Source organism: Musa acuminata, chromosome BXJ3-8 (genome assembly GCF_036884655.1).
Source record: "Musa acuminata AAA Group cultivar baxijiao chromosome BXJ3-8, Cavendish_Baxijiao_AAA, whole genome shotgun sequence".
Lineage (NCBI taxonomy): Eukaryota > Viridiplantae > Streptophyta > Magnoliopsida > Zingiberales > Musaceae > Musa > Musa acuminata.
The window spans coordinates 848,550-870,173 of NC_088356.1; the positions used below are offsets into that span (position 1 = coordinate 848,550).

The following is a 21,624-nucleotide window of genomic DNA, read 5'->3' on the forward strand; positions in this document are numbered from 1 at the left end:
TAATTATATTACATACAGCAGAAAAAAACTTCAAACACATTTGGGAACATTGATCTTGAACTTAATTGGACATGATCTAATAATCAAACATGTAAAACCATCAAGTAAGAATTCAGGAACACATAAATGGGATTAGTAGGATGCTCTTGCAGCACAAGAAAACTACACCTGAACTTGCACTACTTGGATGATGGAAAATACACACGATGAAAACTTTTCATGGTAAGTTGCCTCCTACAAGTTGGGCATTTCTTCTGTGCCTGAACGGAGGCTTTTATGCATTTTAGACAGAAAATATGACCACAAATAGTTGATGCTGGCTCAACCAATACATCCATGCAGACAGGGCAGGTGAAGATGGGTTCCCGTGTAAGTACCTTAACAGGCTCCGGTTTGGATTTAATCACATTCTTTCTCTGCAATTTCCAAGTCAGAATCTAGTTAAAATCTTTAACTACAAGTTCGATCAATAGAAAGGAGAAACAAAAGGCAGATACACAAAGGAAAATAAACTTTTTATGGTTGTGGAGGTGGATAACTTAAAAGTTATTGATTAAGCAACTTATGTTATGACCAGCAACTGAATCACAAAATATGCGTTGCAGCATCAGATGATAGTATTCCAGTAACTATTTATGCCACAGTTACCTTAGAAAGGTCAAAGTATCCCATCTACCTATCATAAAAACACTCAGAGAGGACTATGCTCTTGCACCAAGTCCCAAGAATCATTCGTTCCTACAATATTGTTGAAAAAAATATTCATAGAGAACTATGTTCTTGCATCAAATCCCAAGAATAATTTGTTTCTAGAACATCGTTTTTCCAAGGCAATGTGATATTTAGACTAGCAACAACCAAGGAAACCTTCATCTCCTAACAGAAAATTCAATTTGATGCAGCAAGAGGGATGGTTTACCTTCAAGCCAAGGTATTTGATTTCTCATCAACCAGACCATACTGACTGGTTCAAAAAATTTACTGGTACAGGCATGAACCAGTATGCGGACTGCTCCATTTAGCGTAGTTTGGTCCGGTCTGAATAAAAAAAAATACTTAGGTCTCCTTCTCTTAGGGCTCACAATTAACAAGTCCTCTCATCTCTATGCTTGAGTGGCCACTTCCACCCAATCACCTGCCACCTGCCCATCAACCTCTTTTATGATACTTACCCTCCTAAACCTTTTCTCCTCTCCTCTTTCTCCACTGCCTCTTCTAGCTCCTCTTCTTCTTCGTCCTCCTTTCCCTGCCTTCTTCCTCCTTCCTCCCTCCCTACCAACACATCGGTACCCCGATACGTTCTAGTGTACCATGTGTTGTTATGTCAGAATGGATTGGAGCTGTAATGGTCTGTCCATTGACCAGGATGGGTCTGATACCCAAAATTGAAAACCTTGCTTTGAACCATATATAAAATATTACCATTTACCTTGTGATCATAAAGATAACTTTGACTATGCATTTTTATTGTTTAATCTTCTTCCTTGTTGATTCCCAGCATGACATTTAATTGTTGACACCAACAAAGACTTTGTCACATCTTTTCAGAAAATGTGAATCTTTCAAGATTTATCATCGAGCTAGGTTGTAACTCCAAAGTACAAGAATCTTGCTTGGTTCCTCTTAACTTGATTTCTCACATAGCCCTCAACCGAGTTCAAGAAAGCGAAAAGATTCACACAGCCAAGTTCAAGTAGTCAAAAAAGAATGGCTTCTTCTTCTTCTTATTGTTGTTACCCACATACCCACAAAAGGTATACATGCCTTCGCTGGACCGAAGGGAAAAGATTCACACAGCCAATTTCAAGTAGTCAAAAAAGAATGGTTTCTGCTTCTTCTTCATATTGTTGTTACCCACTTACCCACAAAAGGTTTAAGATTCAAGCCTCCACTGGACCAACAATTTAATAAGTGACAATACACCAAAAGGCCTGACAATAATTTTCTTTTTTCAATTGTAAAGGACTTTGTTCAAAATGCAGAAGTCAACTTATATGGTTGAAAGATAACCAGTGTTGGGCAGTTTCAAACCATACCAAGTACCATTATGGCAAACTTGCAAGGGCATCGTACTGGTTTGGCCACCGATTGGTGGCACCGGACCGAAATTTAAAACCTTTTCTACATGACATCTTTCAGATTCTTGTTTGTAGGAATTTCACTAATTACCAGTTGCATAGCAGCTGCAAATAGGGAAAAGGTCCTGACTTGAACCCTTTTACAGGACAAATTTAATAATCTTTTTTTTTTGTGTTAAGAATGCTATAATAGCTGATGTGACACCACTACTGTTGCAAGGATGCAACATGCGAACCATCTTGACAAAAGACAGAAGAGACTACTCCACAATTTAAGCACATAAGGATTAGCATTTGGTTTGGACAAGTATTTGGTTGAGGGCATGTTTATGAATGATCCAGGTTAGTTATCTAAGCCTAGCATAAACTTGCTCTGGATAGCAGGCCAGTTGTATTAAATCTTACTTGCTGAAGCACTCAAAAGTAGGTTACCTCAATCGATTAATTATTTCAGTACTTGCAGCATGACTGCATGACTAGCAAAAGATTGATGAACTACGAGTCACATGCTAGATATGATACTAGGCCTTCTCATCCTATGCATGTCAATTGAAGTGCCACAAGACATTTAGATACTGATAATCAAAACTATATACATATCATGTTACAAATTTAATAATGCAAAGGGTGAGACGCTAGTGTCTTCCTGGGGAAACAACTACTCATTACCCTTTCTAACATGCTACTCTTATCGTTCAACATGGTCTATGATACTGCTGCACCAAATTCCTTCAACCATGCAATATATTGATCAGAAACACCAACCACCCAAAATGATGCTGATAGAGTTTCCAGTCCTTCAATTAATCAACTGTCACATGATATTCCAACAATGGAGCTTCTCAAGATTCATATTACCATGAGAAGATTCTGAAAGAAAAAGAGACAAACATCATGAAGCCAAAAACCAAGAGAGTAATTCCAACAATTGCTATTCTTGCCTTTCACTTAATAAAGAATTAGGAATAGATGCATTGATAGACAATTAACTCAAAAGAACATACTCAAAGTGATTTGAGAGTTTGAGTGGGACTGTGGGAGCAGATGTGAACTAAGTATGACTATTCAATTCTTTATTACATAAAGGGGATAGAAAACCTGGATAAAGATAGCTAATGAAGTGGATTGTTTTCTCAACAAGAAGCATGAATAAGCTTCTAATTAATCCCTTGAGACCTGTAACTCATAAGCTCAGAATACATCCTTTATTGAATGAATTCCAATGAACTCACAAAAGAGTCAACTCAGCTAAAATGAATACCTCAATTCTTTCTCCTCTTTTTTAATTTTGCATTTTCAAGAAATGCCACCCAGAACAGAATAAAAGAAAACACAAGGTTCATAACCAAACGATCAAGTTCCCTGACTCCTAACTAAACATTCAAATATATGTAACTTATGTTCTTGCGAAAGCAATTCCATTTCTTAAACCCAGTATAGAAAAATGTGATAACCTATTGCCATCTGTACAAAAAAAGAAGAGCTCATTTCATGAATAATGATTATTAGCATAATAAGAAGTCAGAAGTTAAAAATATTAAAGATCATTTAAGGTGTAGTCTAGTCAAGTGAAGAACTTTGATCTACTAACCCTCCAGAAAATAAGCAACCAATGTCATTTAGATGAAATACAAATCGATTAAATTGTTTACCATTATAATAAAAGAAATAATAGATAGATAAACAGAAAATTATATTTAGTATTGCAAAGAAAAATACAGAACAAACACATTTACCTTGGCATTATGCTCCTCTTCCAAATCAGGATAATGATCACAATCAATAGCTGTCCTGCTCATCGAACTTCTAGCCCGCTTATTACGAGTGTTCATAGGTGATTTTGCCACTTGTTCCTCTACAATAATGACTTAAAAATGGACAAATGTCAGGCTAACACCAGTAACTGGATGAATAACAGCAGATATGACAGTAATAATAGTAGACACAGTAACAATAGTAGACATTAAGAGCAGACCAATCAAATTTCTCAGGATGTGATGTTTTTCTATATCATAATTTGCAGGAATATACAATTCAGTATGGATAAGAATCTGCAGTAGCCAAAACAATTTCTTTGATATCTTGAGATAGATCAACTGGGTTGCCAGAAACAAAAAGGGGCTAAAATCGGCTAAAGTTACCTAGGTCCTAAACCAATAGTGATTGGTTCTTCATGATTCGAACTGACTTGTGTAATAGAAGAAGTTAAAGATGAAGAACGAAGAAAAGCTCAAACTATACCTTACCTTAGGGGCCAAAGAACCGCTAGATTATTTCACCACCTCTCACCCCCATTTGATTATTTTTCTAATAAACAAACTACTCCCTAAAAATAAGCCACATAATATTGATAACTATCAAATCATCAGTAGATATGCTTAATATTGATATATATTAATAACAACCGCACGAGTCCTTTATTATCACTTCGATGCGGTTGCTACAGTACAGTTTTATAAGTTTCTTAACCTTTTTATTTTTCTTTGATTTTTTTATTTATAGTCTAATAGTTAGTATTATCTTTTTTTATTTTAAATAATTTTCCAACTTAAATGGGAATCCTATCCAGCCATTTGGATCATCACTAAGCAGATCACACAGGCTATACCAGGATAATGTCAATATTGTGAACCTTGAAACAAAGAGAATCACCAATGTGCTTTTTACCTTGGAAAATCCTTCAAGGAACTTGTCATTGTCAATGGGTAAGACATTGATACGATAATCATTATCAGTTTTCTTTTCAGTGCAAAGGTACATTCTTGTCCATCATAATCACCCTCATGACATCCATCCTCCTCATGATGTACAATATTATTTCTACCAAATCAGTAAATCTAGGAAGAGACAGAAAGAGAGGAGGAGTTGGAGGACAGCCAAAGACCAAACATCGAACAGCTAAAAATATTCAAAAAAACTATTAATAATTACCTTTTACATACATGCAAAAACTTTCTTTATATTGCCTACCAAATAAGCTGTTTTATTCAGTTTGGATTTTAAGATAAAACATTCTGATTACAAGATTTAGAAAATAAAGATAGACTGTACACTTCTATTTCCTATTATTTTCAAACCAGATCAAATCAAACGTCACAAATTATACAATGGCTTATATTGTTAATTTTATATTATGCTTTAATTCCACCGATCACCTTTAGTCCCTCTACTTGATTCATTGTCCACAACATTCTCATTTCCATATGATCACACAAAAATAATGTCAATATACATCACAAGAATGCTAGATATTAAGTTATTCAACCATTGAAATTGATCAATATAAATAGACAGTATAAATAATCTTCAAGTGAAACCAAAGTACAACATTTCTGTGTGGTTGAGTAACTCGCCCTCGTTGGTCAAATGCCTCAGGAGTCAGGCTACTACCTGACAAAATAGTTTTTTCAAACAGTAAATATCATGTCTCTAGACAAAAAGAATGTGAGACTCACAGCTTAAGAATGTACTGTTTAGCCCTCCAGATTCATTTATCCAACTCACAGATCATTAAAAAACCTGTATCAATCCTTCAACCCAAAAGTCAAATTTATTTCAGATTTTGACACAATAAATTTCTCTCAGTACAACCTATTGCAAACCTCAAATGACATCATTTTTGCCCTTATACAATTGATGTTTACTTCTAAACAAAACAAATATGAACTTGAATTTAAGAAATACTTTTAACTTACTGACGATGTCAAACACTTTTAATGATCTTCTTAGATGTGTATGACGATTAAAAACTTAGTATTTCTTTAAAATAATATCTATGCACAAAAAGCAAAAGGTCATTTAAGAAATAAATAACCACTACAGTATGAATAAATGATTCTCACAACAAAGAAAATTTTATTTTCCAACTAGCACATGCCTCAGTTTATTTGATTCCCACGTACAGCAGTTTCTGGCATATACTGACCTGGTTGTCTCAAATTTGTTTCCAGGTCTTCCTCTAGGATCATTGTCACAGGCTGGTTCCTTCTGAAGTGATTCCTCCCCTAAACCGATAAGAACAAAAATCAAATGAAGAACAGGGGAAAAGATAAGATAAAGAAATAGATCGAAACAACAATCAGCCAAGTCAACGTAGGAGTTACAGCATGATGATAAAAGAAATAACAAAAAGCATAAAAAAAACCCTTAGAGTTAAACAAAAAAATATCATAATGTTAGCGAATATCATGCTAATATATGAGGGCTTTATACTATAACTTCAAAGATTAGATCAAAGTCAAATCTGCTAAAAGCAAATAAGTGTTAGCTTACCTAGGAACTCAATATACAACATAATATAGTACATGACTGCAAAGATAAGAACATTGCTCAAATATCCTAAAAACCAAGTTCTTCAATCTACTCAGAATGATGCAATTTACAGTACACAAAAGTACACAATAAATGTTCAAATATGATAAAAGCAAGCAAGAGTTTCAGGCTACACAGGAATTCAAATACAAAAGAGAAAATTACAAGAAAGTTGAAAAGACAAAGGTAAGACAGTTAAACTCCAGAGATAAAATAAATATTCTGATGCTAAAAGCAAGTGTCTTATCTTACGAATTCAAATACGACAGAAAAGATAATACAATTCTGCATAGACAAGTATTCGTATATAATAAGCCAAGAGACTAGGAATTACCAGGGGTAGCCCTCTCGAGGAAGAAAGAGTCACGACCTCATCCTCCATCAATTCTAGATCAATAAAATCACTGTGTGAACGGTCACTTGATGGTGCAGAGGACCCTTGCTGCTGTTCACTAGCAGGGCTGGGATGAGGAACAGCGGAAAAAGATGTTCCTCGAGAAATCTGTGGATGTCTAGAGCCAGAAGTGCCATCACACTGCTGGCACTCCACCGGAGGAAAGTTCAGATCCAAATTCGGAACCATCTTAGCGTGGATACCATCCCTCGCGTGCCTCTTTGAACCCTGCCTTGATGGTCCAAGGGTGCTCATGTTCTATATCAATACAGTAAAACCTAAATTTCCAAAAGCATCACAGCATAAAAACCAATCCAAAATTTTCATCGAAGAACAATTTGTGCAGAAGATAGAGAAAAGACAACTTTTTTCGCCTATTGTTTTTTTTTTTTTTACAATTGGAATAACGGGAAAGAACAGCGCCAACACTAATCGTATAATCGATAAAGAAAATCCAAATAGCCCAAGTTCTTCTCAAGAAAAATTTCTCAAAACAAAGACTCGAAATCTACAAGAAGATTAGAAGAACAAAAAGAGAAAGGCATGACAGGCAAGAAACAAAAAGGGGCAAAAGAAATTGAATCAACGAAATAACAAATCCAAACGTGAATAAAGACAAAATCTTAAAAGATTCAAATAAATCCCAAAACGAACTCAGATTTCGCCGGAGAGAAACACGGAGAAATTTCACCCACCAGCACCGATCGAAGATTCGGGACGATCGGGCCGAGACAAACCGGGGCGCTGTTCCCTAATTCTTCCCTAGGGTTTTAGCAGACGATCGAGATGGATCGAGGAGCTGCGAAACGGAGAGGGCGAGACCAAAAGTTTGATATCGTGCTCATCCCTGCTCACGTCGCCGGTTATATAGCCGGTTCCGTGCCAGACCGTTGGGCTGATGTGAGCGCATACGTGGCCCGGTTTTTTGCGGTCGCTGGATTTGCTCCATCTGGACCACCTCATGAGATCAACGGACCATATTGGCGCAGGGCATACACGTCGAGTGGTGGATGGAGGAGCCTGCAAATCCTACGGCTCTCGTAAATTTCACAGATACGACATTTAAAATAATAATAATAATAATTTTATTTAAAATCTTTTTTTCATCTATTTAGTATTCACAACCCCTTTAATATTGATAATATTTTTAAAAATAAAAAAAAATATAATTTTAGTATTTATATTATCGATTTTATATATTTTTCCATTCATTCTTCTCAATAATCTCTTATTTTATCCTACACCCTATTGTACCCCTAACATTTATCTTCCCTTTCCGTCTGTCTTTTTAAAACTCTACAGGGGTTTCTTCGTCCAGGTTGTTGCTTAAATACAATTAAAAAGATTCATCTATTCCTTTCAAAAGATGATGAATACATAATTATTTATAAAACTTCTAAATCCCAACTCCTAATAGTGTTTCTACTCAAGACTCTTACTTCTAATTAACTCAAATGCTTTTCTAAGAAGCAATCTTCAAACTAATTCTAACCTTAGTCGATCTCTTCACTTCTTTAATAGGGATCGATTAGGTATATTTTACATGAAAGTCCTAACACCCACCTACAATAATATATTGATCAATATCAACTAAACAATCGGTCGATGGGGTTTTTTCCCGGCAAAGAAATCAGCAATTGTAACCCAGTGATGGTGATGGAGTGGATCAGATCAAAGAAGTGACAACCTTCCATCTTGCCCGGCACATACAATTCAATTGGAATTCCCAAACCAAAACTTCATTAATTGCTTAACAAAGAGCATCTAACTGCTCGAAGAACTATTTTCATCCACGATGCAACATGAATCTGGTGGATTTATGATACCAACTCATGAAGACACATTGAGATAATCTGCAACATTGTGATCTTTGTAGTGTCACAGATAAGAGACTGGACACAAGCAATGCCATATGACCTACTCTCCATTGTTTGATTACTATCAGAAGGCACAGCATAAACAGAGATTGCACCTCTGAAGAAATCCGGCACACACAAGCAACAACAAAGTGTGTTGTTCCTCTAGTGGTTATTTACAAGACCAAAGCTTCATGATCTATTAAGGAGCTCTTTCTACTTTCTGCACCAGTGAAAGCACCAACAACCCTGTCAAGAGAACAGAAGAAAGAGGATGAGAAATATGTTGATCAGAATTCTACCAATAAACTCAATTTTTACATGTTTTATACATGAAATTGACATTCTAGCAAGCAATGAATAAATTTGGTTGAGATTACCAATAAAGATAGGCAGGCATGCGAAGGCTAAAACACTTGAATGGCTTTAACAACAAACTAAGGTTAAAAGTTGATATTTCAGGGGTAGAACGTGCCAAACTGTTACTCATGACTATATCTTCATGGGCTTTACATACCAAGGAACGGTACTCAGAAATAATATCTGAGGTCGAGTAGTATTTAGGCTGCCTCTTACTATATCATATGGAATTATTGGGGTGTCACAATCTACTTTAATAAAAATCCTGACAGCTTAATCAGATTTCTACATATGATTCTCGACATGGAGCTAAATCAAGACAACTTCCATCCACACTATTTTTCGCATAACTTAGTAATGTTACTCCCGTCGTTAGACTTAAGATTGACCACGTCTTGGATGCCAAGCTAGCTTTGATTATGTTGACTCACACAAACAGGCTCATTCGACTGCTCTAACAGCATCTACAACAGTCAAAAGATCCACAAGCTTGGTTAATTACATAGAACAGGTCTTTCAGGCATGGTACTTAAACCCAAGTTATCAATTGTGAATTATCAAGTTTTATAGACAAATTAATTTTTTGTCTTTCTAGTCTTAAAATTCACATCCTTTTAAGTGGTTTATCTTCACCAAGCCTTTCATGTGAAGTATGAACTAGCACCACATGTCAAGACTCCACATGAAGTAAACAAACTGGAATGGCATTTGTTGGGCACATTTAAGTGGAGCATGCAACACTTGTATGATGAGCAAGTAATAATAGTTATTATACCATCCATGAGAATTTCAAATTTTGATGATTTACAAGATAGATAAGAAGACAAAGATATCAGCGGTTACATCTCAAACCTGAATTAATCAATTTATAATGATTAAAGCAGCTATTCCTGAAACATGAACTGGATGCAATGCTCAAGATGCACACAGATTTGAATATTTAGATGGAAACTAATTTAACCATGACGAACGTCTGATGTGAACAAACCAAAGTAGGGTGTCAAGTATTTCATGTTCAAGTGTCTAAAAGTCTTTTAAGACCAATAAGAATTCTTTCTCTTAAACAACTATCTACTGTCTATCTCAGCAAAAATGATAAACTATCTACTGTTAATCTCAATATTAAAGTAGATAAACCGGAATATACAGCACCCAGCCAGTATCAGCACCATGAGTATTGAAACCATATAAAGAATTCTGATGAAAATTTTAACGACAGACATATGCATAAGAATATATAAAGTCACATACTGAGGGCTCATGGATGCTATCATGATCCTTGTCATATGTCTTATCGCTTGATACTTGAGAAACTTCAGCTGACACTCTTTGTTTCTCTTCCATCACACTGTTAAATATGCGTGAATAACCATCAGCTGTAGAAGGATTGCTCTCATCCCAGTCACCAAACTTGGGAATAGCTGACCCCTTGCTCATCTGCTACAAGAAAGATCCACTGGTATGAATTTGACTATATACATTTTGTCCCAAATTATCAATTGAATGAAACGTTAAACTTACTATTTTATCATATTGAACACCAGTCATCCTCAATTTTCCTGCAGAGCTCAAAGTGACCGCACGGCTACCTCCTGACAATCCTTTGGAAGAAGAACATGCACCAATCTTCATATGATAATTGGGATGTGTTGGAGAGTGATTGACTCTGTAATCAGATCCATCACATACTCTACCAGTCCTTTGATAATCACCTGAAGTTGTTTGATGAAGTGAGTCTAGGGTGAGTTTGTAAGCCATAGAATTACGATGGAAAGGTGAATCATTAAGTTGATGAATACCATCTTCTCCTCTTAAATGTAGCACACCATTAGCTATTGAATAAGGTGAAGTCCCAAGTGATGGGGCATGAACTGTTGGCATCTCTGTATGAAAGGCATTGGGGTTGTCATAATGATGATTCATTTTCTTTGCTTCCAATTCACTTCTTTCCCTGAGAGCCTTGTCAAAAAACTGTGAGTAATTAAGACCACCATCACTTCCCCAATTTCCAAATTTAGGAATATGGGCATGTTGCTGCAGTAAAAGAGAACAAAAGATGATTATTTCTTCCGGGATGAGAAGATCAATACAACAAACAACAAGCCATAATGTCCCAGCAGATAAAGATCTATCAACCAAAAACTACCATTTTAAGTAGAAATGGTAACAGTTTGGGTCATTGTTCAACCAGTTGTAGTGCTATAAGTCAAACTAGTTGAGGTGCTTATATGTACATGACTTTTGGTCAATAAGAATCAGTGTGTAAATCTTAGTGACAGAAAAATGGAAGCAAAAACAAAGTATACCAGATCTTGAAAGTAATCAGAGCCACAATACACCCATTAAATTCTCGTCTTAAAGACTTGTCTTAGTTTCTTAAATATCATAGTCTCCATAACACATTTTTATCAAGGTTTAAGTTTCTTTCCGAGACCCACAGCAGTCCCTGGTTGGCCTGCTGTAAATTTCAGAGTTCAAAAGAGCTACATTCATCCAATAAATCTTTCTACAAAATTGGTCTGAGGTCATTAAAGCTACATTGGTGGATAAGCAGAGGTGTGATGCCTCGAGTGAATGTGAATCACAAACTACACCTGCACCATGAGCAGGAATGTGGCTCACCGGAAATTTTAGAGGTGTGGAGCTTGTAGTGTATGTAGACGTCCCCTTGGATTGGCATGATTCAATTTACAATATTTAATTTCCTTAGTATATCTTGTATGCAGAAAATCTAAAATTAAGAACCAATACCAGTTGCAAACAGTGTCTAGAATACTAACTTTCATTCATTCAATGACGAGAACAAAAAATGCAAACACAACCCTCACAATGCATCTAAAATCCATTATCTCTGTTTTATAAACATCAAACCTAATTTCACATGCACAAATGACTAGTTGCTTATAGATAATTGCAGAACCACCAGACTTAACCCGGCAACAACCATATGATTAACATGAAAGAAACAACTTCACGCTGAAAAATCTTCATCAAGAACACAACATATGCCAGAAAGCCTCAGAGGAAACACTAAGTTTTCAAGCAAGTCTAGAGTTCAACTCGACTCTTACAACTAGCACCTGGGATAGCAGGTTTAACAACTTAATCTAGCAGGACTGCTGTGATCATAACAAATGCTCCCAAGAACTTCCTATTTCTTAGCCATCATCATGGATATGCAAGTTGTCAACTGTATTCGGGTGTCCCAATTCGTGATCGGTGCCAGACAATGAATCCCCATCAGAAGAGGAAATTGGAAGGCATCAACACCAATCGCTAACTCGTTATAAAAATCATAAAGCTCGAATTCAATCCCCGAGGAAGCAGCACATTAAAAGTCGAATTTAACTGATAGAAGAACATACACATTAAACTTGAAATTTCACATGATATCCGGAGAAATCATAATGAGAGCGAACCGAAGAAAAGATAAATAATGGTGCCACCAAACCCTATCGATTGTGCAAAGACTAATCAAGAACCTCCTTGATACCCAAAAAAGAAGTACGATAGATAACATCAACAGCTCTCTTGTAACAAAAAAGAAGTCGAAAACCCTAATTATCTGCCAAAATCGGGACTTTTTATCATTTCCACCAAGAGTTTGAATCAGGATAACATCCTAGAAGGCGTTCAAGAGGCCAAAAGAGCACTCACCGACATTTCCTGGACACGCTTGCCGAAGAGCCGAAAAAGAGAAATCCCTTGAAAGGCTAAAAGGCGCCTTCTTTTCACTTCGGTGGACCTCGTCTCCTTCCTTCTCGGCCTGCAAGGGGCAGAAAATTTCGTCAGAAGATAAAAAGGCCACCTTCAGCAGCAAAGCAGAGGCGGAGAGTGAATCGTTGACTTGGATGCCACCGCCGACTTGTTTGACCAGGCGAAGACTTGGACCTTTACTATGTCCGTTTGTACTTTATCGAGAGGCAATCATCAGAGCCAAGAATGGAACGCAAACCTGAAATAGCGATTACGTGATTTCGCACTCTTGCAGACACCCATGGAGAAGAGCTCAGATTCTTCGCTTTCTAACAACAACAACAAAGAAATCCAAGTTCGAAATCCGCACTCTCAAGAAAGACTCGTATGTTTCTGGGTAACCTTAGGATGTCTTCGACACCACACTCACCGCAGAACCGATTTATGGAGAAACAAAGGGGGGGGGCTGAATCCATTAAAACATACTCGGTCGGATACGGTCTTGAATCCTTTCCCTATTTGAATAAGGAATCCTTTTCTCCCTCCAATATAAAGATCCGCCGACCGAACAGATAATGTATTATTATAGCATATATTTACCAAAATATAGGTTAAGCACTCTTAAGTGGGATTAATATATTAATTTGTTTAAATAAAAAATTATGTTCAAAATATTAAAAGTTAAAATACTTTTAACATTTTGTTAAAGTTAGAGAGAAATAAAGATTTTAATTTTTGGATAAACATTCAAATCCCATATATAAGTGCTCTTGGAAGATGCTTTGTCATTCAAACCCCATCTAGGTTGCTAGAAATATATAATTTTTTTTTATTTTATAAATAATTTTTTTTTTATTTTATAATCTCATATATGAGTGCTTATATGTCATATTATGCTAAGAGGATGTCATCTACAAACATTAGATGGATAATTTTATATCCTTTAATATTGAAGAGATAAATACTTTTCTTAAGCATAGAGGATGAGAGAAGATAGAAAAGTGATCACTAATCTTGTAGGTCTCCTTTCTACATACATACATACATACATATAGATACATATAATATGATATGAATCATGTACTCGTTAATTTTTATTGTTAGATTATATGGTCCTTTATAATTGAATAAGATTTTATGCTTACACCATCAATTATTCTATATTATTACAAGTTGTTGTGCTGTGCTTTGAGTCTTATAGTCATACATATGGTCAAGGATGACTAAGTCATCAAATGATCACTGTAATGACCAATTTTAAGCTCATAATAAAATATATGCACAAGTTTCCACTTAATAATATTATTTGTAAGGTCATATAATGGCTTAATCATGGACTATATCTTAGAAGCACCATTTAAAACTGCTTTGAGATTTTTTTTAGAATCTCATAAGTTATTTTATCTTATCTTGGATTAATATAGTTCAAATTAGAAGGTGTCAATTAATCCGATTGATAAAGATTTTGATAGTATATATATATATGTATATATATATATATGTATATATATATATGTATATATATATATATATGTATATATATATATATGTATATATATACATATATATATATGTATATATATATATGTATATATATATATATGTATGTATATATATATGTATGTATATATATATATATGTATGTATATGTATATGTATATATATATATGTATGTATATATATATGTACATATATATATACATACATATATATATATATATACATACATATATATATATATATACATACATATATATATATATATATATATATATATATATACATACATATATATATATATATATATGCTGTCTCCATCACTTACCTTTTGTAAAAAAGAATAATTTAAATTAAAGTATAACATAAGTATGTCAAAAATAATTCTGACATAAAATATAATTAAAATATTATTTTAATTTAGAAAATACAATGTGCATTCATTTATAGATTACAAAAAGTTAACTTGATAAAGTTATAGCCAATTGGTAAATAAAACTAGATTTTTTGAACACTTAGGAACACCCAAATCTTATTTAAAACTTCAAGGATGTGAATTTGAGGTTTGAATGACTGTTAACTTACTTTTCAAAATTTTATATTTAATTTTCACATCATTTGATATTCCTAAAAATTTATTATTATTATTATTATTACTATTATTATTATTATTATTATTATTATTATTATCCTATATATATATATATATATATATTAAAATAGGGCATCTCTTTTGTATATGAAAATTCATAAAATTTCACTGAAATTTACTCTAACATTTTTTAAAAACTATTTTTAATTATCTATATCCACTAAGATCTTTCTAAGAAACGTAGGGTTCCAAATAAAATTATTTTGCGTCCTACAAAGTCATTCTACCAATATTTATATAGAGTTTGACTTTATTTTCATACTTTGTTATCTATTATGGCAGCTGACTAAGATAAAATTGATATTAAATTAATTCTACGTTAAAAAATGAGAAAATGGTTTTTTTCCCCTCAATTAATCGCCTAAAAATCTACGCGCGTGACAATTGAAAAGTTCGGTACGGCGTCAACTTCCCGCGACATCATCCGATCAATTAATCGGCACGATTGATCGCCGAGGAGATGACCTGGCCAAGAGTCGGGAAACGCGCCCCGCTGTCGTAACGAAAGAGAGGTCCGTCGCTGTTGTCTCCCTCCACGTCGACACCTCTCTAAATCGGTCGTGCTTTTATTAGACTCGTTCCAAATGCCTCGCCTCGGCCTTCCCCCTTCTCTGCTCGAGCATTCCATCGGAAGCGAGAAGAGGTAATCCCTCTCCTCCTCTTGGCTTTACGCTTCTATTTTTCCTTGCTTAAACCTTTAATCTTGTGGCAAGTGTTGATGCGAGTTTGGCTTAACATGTAAGTCATGTAAGAATCGTTTTGTTCTTTCAAAGATCCTGTTGGAATTTGATTCTCGCAGATTCTTGCCTTTGTTTAAGTAGTGCAAGTCTCAATCTTGCTGCTGTTCCTTATGGAATTGGGGGGCTAAAGGTGTTAATGTGAGACATGAGGGCTTCCCTTTAGCCACCACTGATGTTTGTGGAGAATCTCGGGGTTTTGTTGCCATGAAGCTGGATTGTGTTCACTCTAGATACGAAATTTGATGTTTCGGAAGAATGTCATGGTTTTGTTACTTTGGAATTGATTCTCTACATATTAAGGGTTGATTTGATTTGCACCTTTCCTTTAGATTCTGTCTCCTATATTTGATTCCTTCCCTCTTGATAGAGCATGTGAAGCTAAGCCTATCTGGATCCTTGCTTTTGGATTTTGCTTGTGTTATAGGTCCTGTAGAGATTTGAGGATGGGTCACAGATACGGGGAGTAGCCTGCTAGTGTGGGGAGCTTGAGCCTCACTGCAAGTGATGGAAACTCTTCCTGATGTCTACCCTTTAACAGGGTTACAAATTGGGTAAGCTGCTTGCTTTAATTATCGAGTCCTGAAATTTGGAAATTGTTGCTCATCTCCTAAAACATTTTTCTGCAAGAAGTTAGATTTTGCTTATTCTTGGACTGCTCTAGCCCAAAATTCAAATTGGCATATGATAGTGTTATTCTATCAAGTTCTTTTCTAAAGGATACTTCAAATAAGAGTTCTACTTAAAAGTTGAAACTTTTTTTGCTTAAAAAAATACTCTTTCCTTTAGCTAGTCCTTGGATTGCTTGTTTCAAGGAAAAAGTTGCCCTCAGATTTCTGTCCAGACGGCATACATGCGCTTCATCTTGATGGATAGCGTTCATGAACGTATACCTAATATGGATTTTTCCTCAGGGACATACAGTCCTATGTGTCTCAGGCATTCTTATATGTTGCTCCCTTAAGCAGAAGACTCCTTGTTATGGTTGATAACCGGCCCTGGTCAGAGAACAAGCAGTCTAGCTCAACAAGGATATGGCAATTTATGGTCACAAAGGTCTGCCCTATTCACCCTTCTTTGTTGGCACTTTCCGCTTCATTTCAAAGGATCATCGCTCATTTTGCTACTTAACTTTCAGTATAGGATGTCTCCATTTATGAACACTAGGGTAGCACAAAATACTTTAGATTTAGGAAGCAGATGTGACAGTCATGATGGTCATCAGTCTTACCATGATAAATCCAAGAAGTTCTACCGATGGCTTCGTTTAATGGATTCTTCTAAATTGCAAGAAAAGTACTTGCATGCAGTCATGAATTTGAGCAAATCACTCCATGGCTTTATAGTATTTGAAGTGGCATGGAAAGATGTGCATGGTATCAATTACCTAAATGAACTTCAGGTATCAATCATGTAACTCATCTCTTTGTCATGTTGTTATCTTTAGTTGATAGGAGAGTTATATCTTGTTTTCAGACAGATACATCTTTAGCACTGGAAGTGAGAACCATGAAGAAGTGGGAATTCTTTGATCCCGAGCATGCCTCAAGTTGTATATCACATTGGTTCTCAGACTGCATATCGGAAACTCAATCACTCAAGGACTATCTAAAAAAGTTGACTGACCTGGATCTTCAAAATTCCAGTTCGCGATCCTTATCTGGTCTTGAAGATGTTCCACATGAAAAAGAATTCTCAGATGCACAAGAGACTCCCTTCAAACCGAAAGATATGGACACTGATGGAAAAGGACTATGTAATAAGGAAAGTATCCAGTATGAGAATGACTATATTCCTGACCAAAAGTTGTGCACGTTAGTACCATCTGATGAAAAGAAATCATTGATGGACATAGATGCGAAGGATGATGCTCTTATCTCACCTACTAATTATGCTGATACTCTAATACTATTTCGATTTAATGACAGTTTACTGCCATTCAAGCTGAAGCAAATTATCATGTCTGATATTAGGCTTCTAACTTTGCTCGAGAGTGGTCTTCCTTCATGGGTTATATTTTTCCATTCCTATCCTCTGTTCTGTCACTTCTATCGCCCATGGATGCGGCTTCTAGTGAAGACCCTTCATGTATTGGTATCATTGGTGACAGTCATCATTGGGTTTTATGATTTGTACAAAAATGTACCTCTTTTAAAGGCCACAGCAGCTCGCCTTTGCGGTCCACTTTTTGATTGGATAGAAGCATGGGATATGGTTACTCGGATACAGTACCTTGGGACAATATTTCTTCTCCAAAATGTCCAGAAGAGCATTAATTGGCTTCTAGTGATGGCTCGTACAATAAAAGCGATACTAACAGTGATATCAAAGCCATTATTTGGTCCACTTGCAGAAATCGCAAGTTTCATCGCTCCTTTGTGGAATGTGTTTGCAGATATTGGTGGGCTATTTTCTTCAACTATATGGTCTTCAATGGAATCCTTGTACAATGTGATCACCGCTCTTGCTGAGGTTTTCTTGTGGCCATTTGAGGTTGCCTACATATATGTCTGCACTACAGGTACGCCACAGCTACTCTATTTTTTTATCAATTTTCGTTTCATATTGTCTTATACAGCTAAGCTATTTTGAGTATCATTGTCTTCTTCCTCTTCCAATTTCAGCAACATTGGTTTATCCGATCTTTTGTTGCATCTGGGAACTTTGTATTCTTCCTGCTCGTTGTGGTATGACTTTGGCAAGTTGTGTCCTGTCTTTACTATCAAAATCATATTACTTGCTAAAGGATATTTGGGAGACTATCAGTAGCACTTTTGAGTTTTCATATCTATCAGAGACGGAACAAAGTACATTTGATAGCTCAGTTTTGCAAGAGCTATGGAATGATCTCTTTTCGCAGGTTTGCATCTAAACTGTGATTCATCAATTTGATGTCTTGATATAAAAGAATTGAACAGAAGTTTCTTATCAGGTTTTTCGAGCCATTCGAAGCATCATAAATGGTCTTCTAGCATTTTTTATTTCATGCAACCGGCACCGCCTAAGGTATCGACAAAATTTCATTCTGCCTTAATAATTTTATTTGGGCTTGATCAATGCTGGGTTGACAATAGAGGCATATATCCCAGTGTCTGTCGTGTCATAGCTACTAGACGCATGGCATAACAGTTTCTTCCTTTTATATGTGGAGGATGGATGGTCGTACTTATCGTTCTCCATTGCATCAAAAGCCATACCAATTGATAAAATGATAAGTTGGGTGATCAAACGTATACAAAATCTGGCATTTGGTCTTATAAACAAGTTGTAAGAAAGATCGCTAGACTTGGCATGTCTACTCAAATTCAAACCTTGGGTGCTAGCCAAAGCCACATATATGCGCTAACATTTGGCAAAATCTCGGAAAGAAGGGGTAGAGTCCGTGTGTTTGATCTTTTGACCTGCTTTTATACCATAATAGAACTATAGTCAGATAATCAGTTTTCTACTAGCTTATAATGTTGCTACAAAAGATTCACCTTCCAAGAATTCAAACAGCTAGTTCTATTGATATAGTGAACTTACAATTATCCAACTTTTCAAAGCAACTTCAATATGCTTTTGACAAAGACAACAAACATAACAATGCTAGATTGAACATTATTGGATTCCGAGTTTCTTTAGGAACATTTAATAGTGAATTATCAAAATTTATTTAGCTATGAATTTACTTTCAATAAATCTCATGAGTAACTCGGTCCTAATGCAGCTTGTACAACCACATGAGCGCATTCCTTCATCACTTAGCTGGCCTCATCAGAATGACACCTCATAAACGGCATTGTGGGGAAGCACGACAACTGGAGCATAGTCATCAGGTAATTGCCAGATTATCTGTGACAATAAGCAAATAGACCAGCAATTCATACTTCAAATTTGTTTGCTCAACATAAAATTCTGCCTAATCTAATAACAAAATCTATTTTATTTCAGGAAAATCATCATGAATGTGATCTCTGCAAGTAATTTCCTCCACTTCCAAGACACTGTGCAGTGAATACATGAACTGTGTAGGGAACCTATCAAACTATGCGTTGGACCTGCAATGAGCAAAACGTGTACCTTCATTTTAGATGTAATGCTGCATATCTGTACCTATGCATGTAAATACTGCATTTTTTACCTTTCTTCTACCATGTAGTAGTTACCATATGCAGATGTCAAAGTCTTGTAGCATTAGAATTAGAACAGTGCATAAAGAAAAATGTATATGGCACAAAGAAAAGTGGATACAGAACATTGTAAATGAATAATAAATGCAAATAATCCATTTGATTTGAGTTCACAAAGATTATGTGATAGCAATGATCATTGTATTTCACAATATGCTAGATGAAAGTATTACTTTCAAAACTACTGGTTGGATTGCTTTTGAGCTAGAATTTGTATCTCTGTTCAATATTGGTTTTGGTGACTAATTAGATCAATATAGTACCAGTATATAGGATGACACATCGATCCGTATCGACTGAAAATGATTTCTATGATTTGTTGCCGATCTATGATTGGACTGATAAACATCATTGGTATGAAGTGGTATGACTTCCTTGTTTTTGAGTTTTGACCCTAATAATATATCTAGATTTGTTTGTTTGATAATGTGATTTTACCATATACATCATGCACTAAATATCACCTATTCTTTTCATCATATACAACTATCATATAAGTATGTTCTTGCAACATATGAATAATAATAAAATAATAATAAATTTCTATATATTTTTTTCCCAAACCGCACAAACCTTCATTGCACACCCACCATAATTTTCCATACATAGACAATCAACTCTTCTACCCGGTAATATGCCTACATTATACATAGTTTATACTACAAATATATATATATATATCAATTTGCTAGACATATAACTAAAAATGACAATTATAGACTATATGTAAGTGTTACCTTACTTGTTCTTATAATAGATTGTTCTATACGTCAACTTATCATAAATAAAAAGAGCCCACTGATTCTTCAGTGAAAGGATTAGGAATAATGTGGCATGTACTTCAAGTACAAAGTTAAGTGGGAAGTTGATTAATGGGATAGCTACGTAAAATCATCGGTCATTATCCCTTAGTCAAAGCTTTGACTAACATATCGAGATAGTGACCATCCATGATGATATCAAGTTGGCGCTGATGTGGATACATCACCTTATAAAGTATTTGATAGGATGTGATCTCGGATTGTCATGTGTGAGACCCATAATCAAAATTTAATCAATTACTTCTATATTTTTTAATAAAAATAAAATTAAGGATAAATTCTAAAAAGAAAACCCTATAAATTATTACAGAAAGCATCAACTTTCAAAAATTTTCACAAAGAGCTCTTTTTTCATAAATGATGATTTTGCCCTATTCACTTTTATCGTTGGTCACCTCCACATATCGACCACGCTAGTCCTAGCTACCTCTACTGTTAGCTAACTCTACACTGACCACGCTAATATGATCTTGCTTACAAGAAAGAAGAAATGAGGGAGTCGTTGTCAAAGAAGGAGGGGACAATAGGAAAAAAAGGAGGAAGGCCGACGGACAAAGGAGGAGGGGGCCATAAGCGATAAAGGAGGGTGGGTAGGCCCGCATTTGGAGGCCGCCAAGAGCACGTGATTATTCGAGATAAAGAGGAATGACGAATCCAACAAATGTGACGATATAGGGCGGAGGCGATAATGAGTCCAACAGATGTGACAATAGCTCTAGCTAAGATAAGAGTAAAATGATTAAGAAAAAAATGTTTTATGAACATTTTTAAAAGTTGGGTCACTCTATAAAAATTTATCAAAGTTAAGATTTTTTAAAGCATTTGGACTAGTTGTTGTATACAATAAATTATTTTAAAGCATTTAGACTAGTTCTTGTATACAACAAATTATTTTTAAGAGTCAAAATTAGTAAATATTTTTTTAAAAAAATTAAAAATAAAAAAGGTTAGAGACCTTTTAAATTTATTTTTAAGTATCTTAAATATTTTTATATTTTGTTTGTTAAATTATATAAATAGTATTATTATTACATTACTCTTAACTTTATA

At 35.1% G+C, this 21,624-nt stretch overlaps 3 protein-coding genes across 7 annotated transcripts; 1 reads left to right on the top strand and 2 right to left on the bottom strand.

Moving 5' to 3' along the window:
* Positions 1–55: 55 nt before the first annotated feature.
* LOC135582187 (uncharacterized RING finger protein C548.05c-like) lies at positions 56–7,623 on the bottom strand. 4 transcript variants are annotated; one of them, XR_010498610.1, is made up of 6 exons: positions 7,479–7,623; positions 6,724–7,061; positions 6,004–6,082; positions 3,815–3,945; positions 2,748–2,948; positions 56–416 (listed from the first exon to the last, which is right to left on the bottom strand). XR_010498610.1 is itself a non-coding variant. In XM_065162799.1 (5 exons), the coding sequence occupies exons 2-5, from the start codon at positions 6,970–6,972 to the stop codon at positions 180–182; spliced, it is 696 nt and encodes a 231-aa protein (XP_065018871.1). In that variant the 5' UTR covers positions 6,973–7,011; positions 7,479–7,623; the 3' UTR covers positions 56–179. The 4 variants fall into 4 exon arrangements, 3 of the variants coding, with proteins under 3 accessions (XP_065018871.1, XP_065018870.1, XP_065018869.1); XM_065162799.1 differs by lacking the exon at positions 2,748–2,948 and having other exon boundaries at positions 6,724–7,011; XM_065162798.1 differs by lacking the exon at positions 2,748–2,948 and having other exon boundaries at positions 6,724–7,041.
* Positions 7,624–8,566: 943 nt separating this feature from the next.
* On the bottom strand, positions 8,567–13,110 carry LOC135645256 (RPM1-interacting protein 4-like). Of its 2 annotated transcripts, none has more exons than XM_065163449.1 (6): positions 12,955–13,110; positions 12,657–12,765; positions 10,799–11,033; positions 10,521–10,711; positions 10,251–10,439; positions 8,567–8,888 (listed from the first exon to the last, which is right to left on the bottom strand). In XM_065163449.1, exons 1-6 carry the CDS (start codon positions 12,996–12,998, stop codon positions 8,856–8,858), a joined length of 801 nt encoding a protein of 266 aa, XP_065019521.1. In that variant the 5' UTR covers positions 12,999–13,110; the 3' UTR covers positions 8,567–8,855. The 2 variants fall into 2 exon arrangements, with proteins under 2 accessions (XP_065019521.1, XP_065019522.1); XM_065163450.1 differs by having other exon boundaries at positions 10,251–10,436; positions 12,955–13,108.
* A 2,324-nt stretch (positions 13,111–15,434) lies between these two features.
* Positions 15,435–19,864, top strand: LOC103994403 (uncharacterized). Its single transcript, XM_009414724.3, has 9 exons — positions 15,435–15,487; positions 16,009–16,135; positions 16,496–16,637; positions 16,720–16,983; positions 17,058–18,102; positions 18,206–18,441; positions 18,514–18,587; positions 19,291–19,399; positions 19,515–19,864. The coding sequence occupies exons 2-9, from the start codon at positions 16,089–16,091 to the stop codon at positions 19,545–19,547; spliced, it is 1,950 nt and encodes a 649-aa protein (XP_009412999.2). The 5' UTR covers positions 15,435–15,487; positions 16,009–16,088; the 3' UTR covers positions 19,548–19,864.
* Positions 19,865–21,624: the final 1,760 nt, after the last annotated feature.

Coding starts and splice junctions, on each gene's coding strand:
- LOC135582187 (XM_065162798.1), bottom strand. CDS start 7,038: ATGAGCACCCTTGGACCATCAAGGCAGGGTTCAAAGAGGCACGCGAGG. Junction 6,083..6,723: donor CCTCGAGAGGGCTACCCCTG/GTAATTCCTAGT, acceptor TTATCGGTTTAG/GGGAGGAATCACTTCAGAAG. Junction 3,946..6,003: donor AACAAATTTGAGACAACCAG/GTCAGTATATGC, acceptor TCCATTTTTAAG/TCATTATTGTAGAGGAACAA.
- LOC135645256 (XM_065163449.1), bottom strand. CDS start 12,998: ATGGGTGTCTGCAAGAGTGCGAAATCACGTAATCGCTATTTCAG. Junction 11,034..12,656: donor AGCGTGTCCAGGAAATGTCG/GTGAGTGCTCTT, acceptor CTTTTACTGCAG/CAACATGCCCATATTCCTAA. Junction 10,712..10,798: donor ACATTTAAGAGGAGAAGATG/GTATTCATCAAC, acceptor AAACAACTTCAG/GTGATTATCAAAGGACTGGT.
- LOC103994403 (XM_009414724.3), top strand. CDS start 16,089: ATGGAAACTCTTCCTGATGTCTACCCTTTAACAGGGTTACAAATTGG. Junction 16,984..17,057: donor ATTACCTAAATGAACTTCAG/GTATCAATCATG, acceptor TCTTGTTTTCAG/ACAGATACATCTTTAGCACT. Junction 18,442..18,513: donor GGAATGATCTCTTTTCGCAG/GTTTGCATCTAA, acceptor GTTTCTTATCAG/GTTTTTCGAGCCATTCGAAG.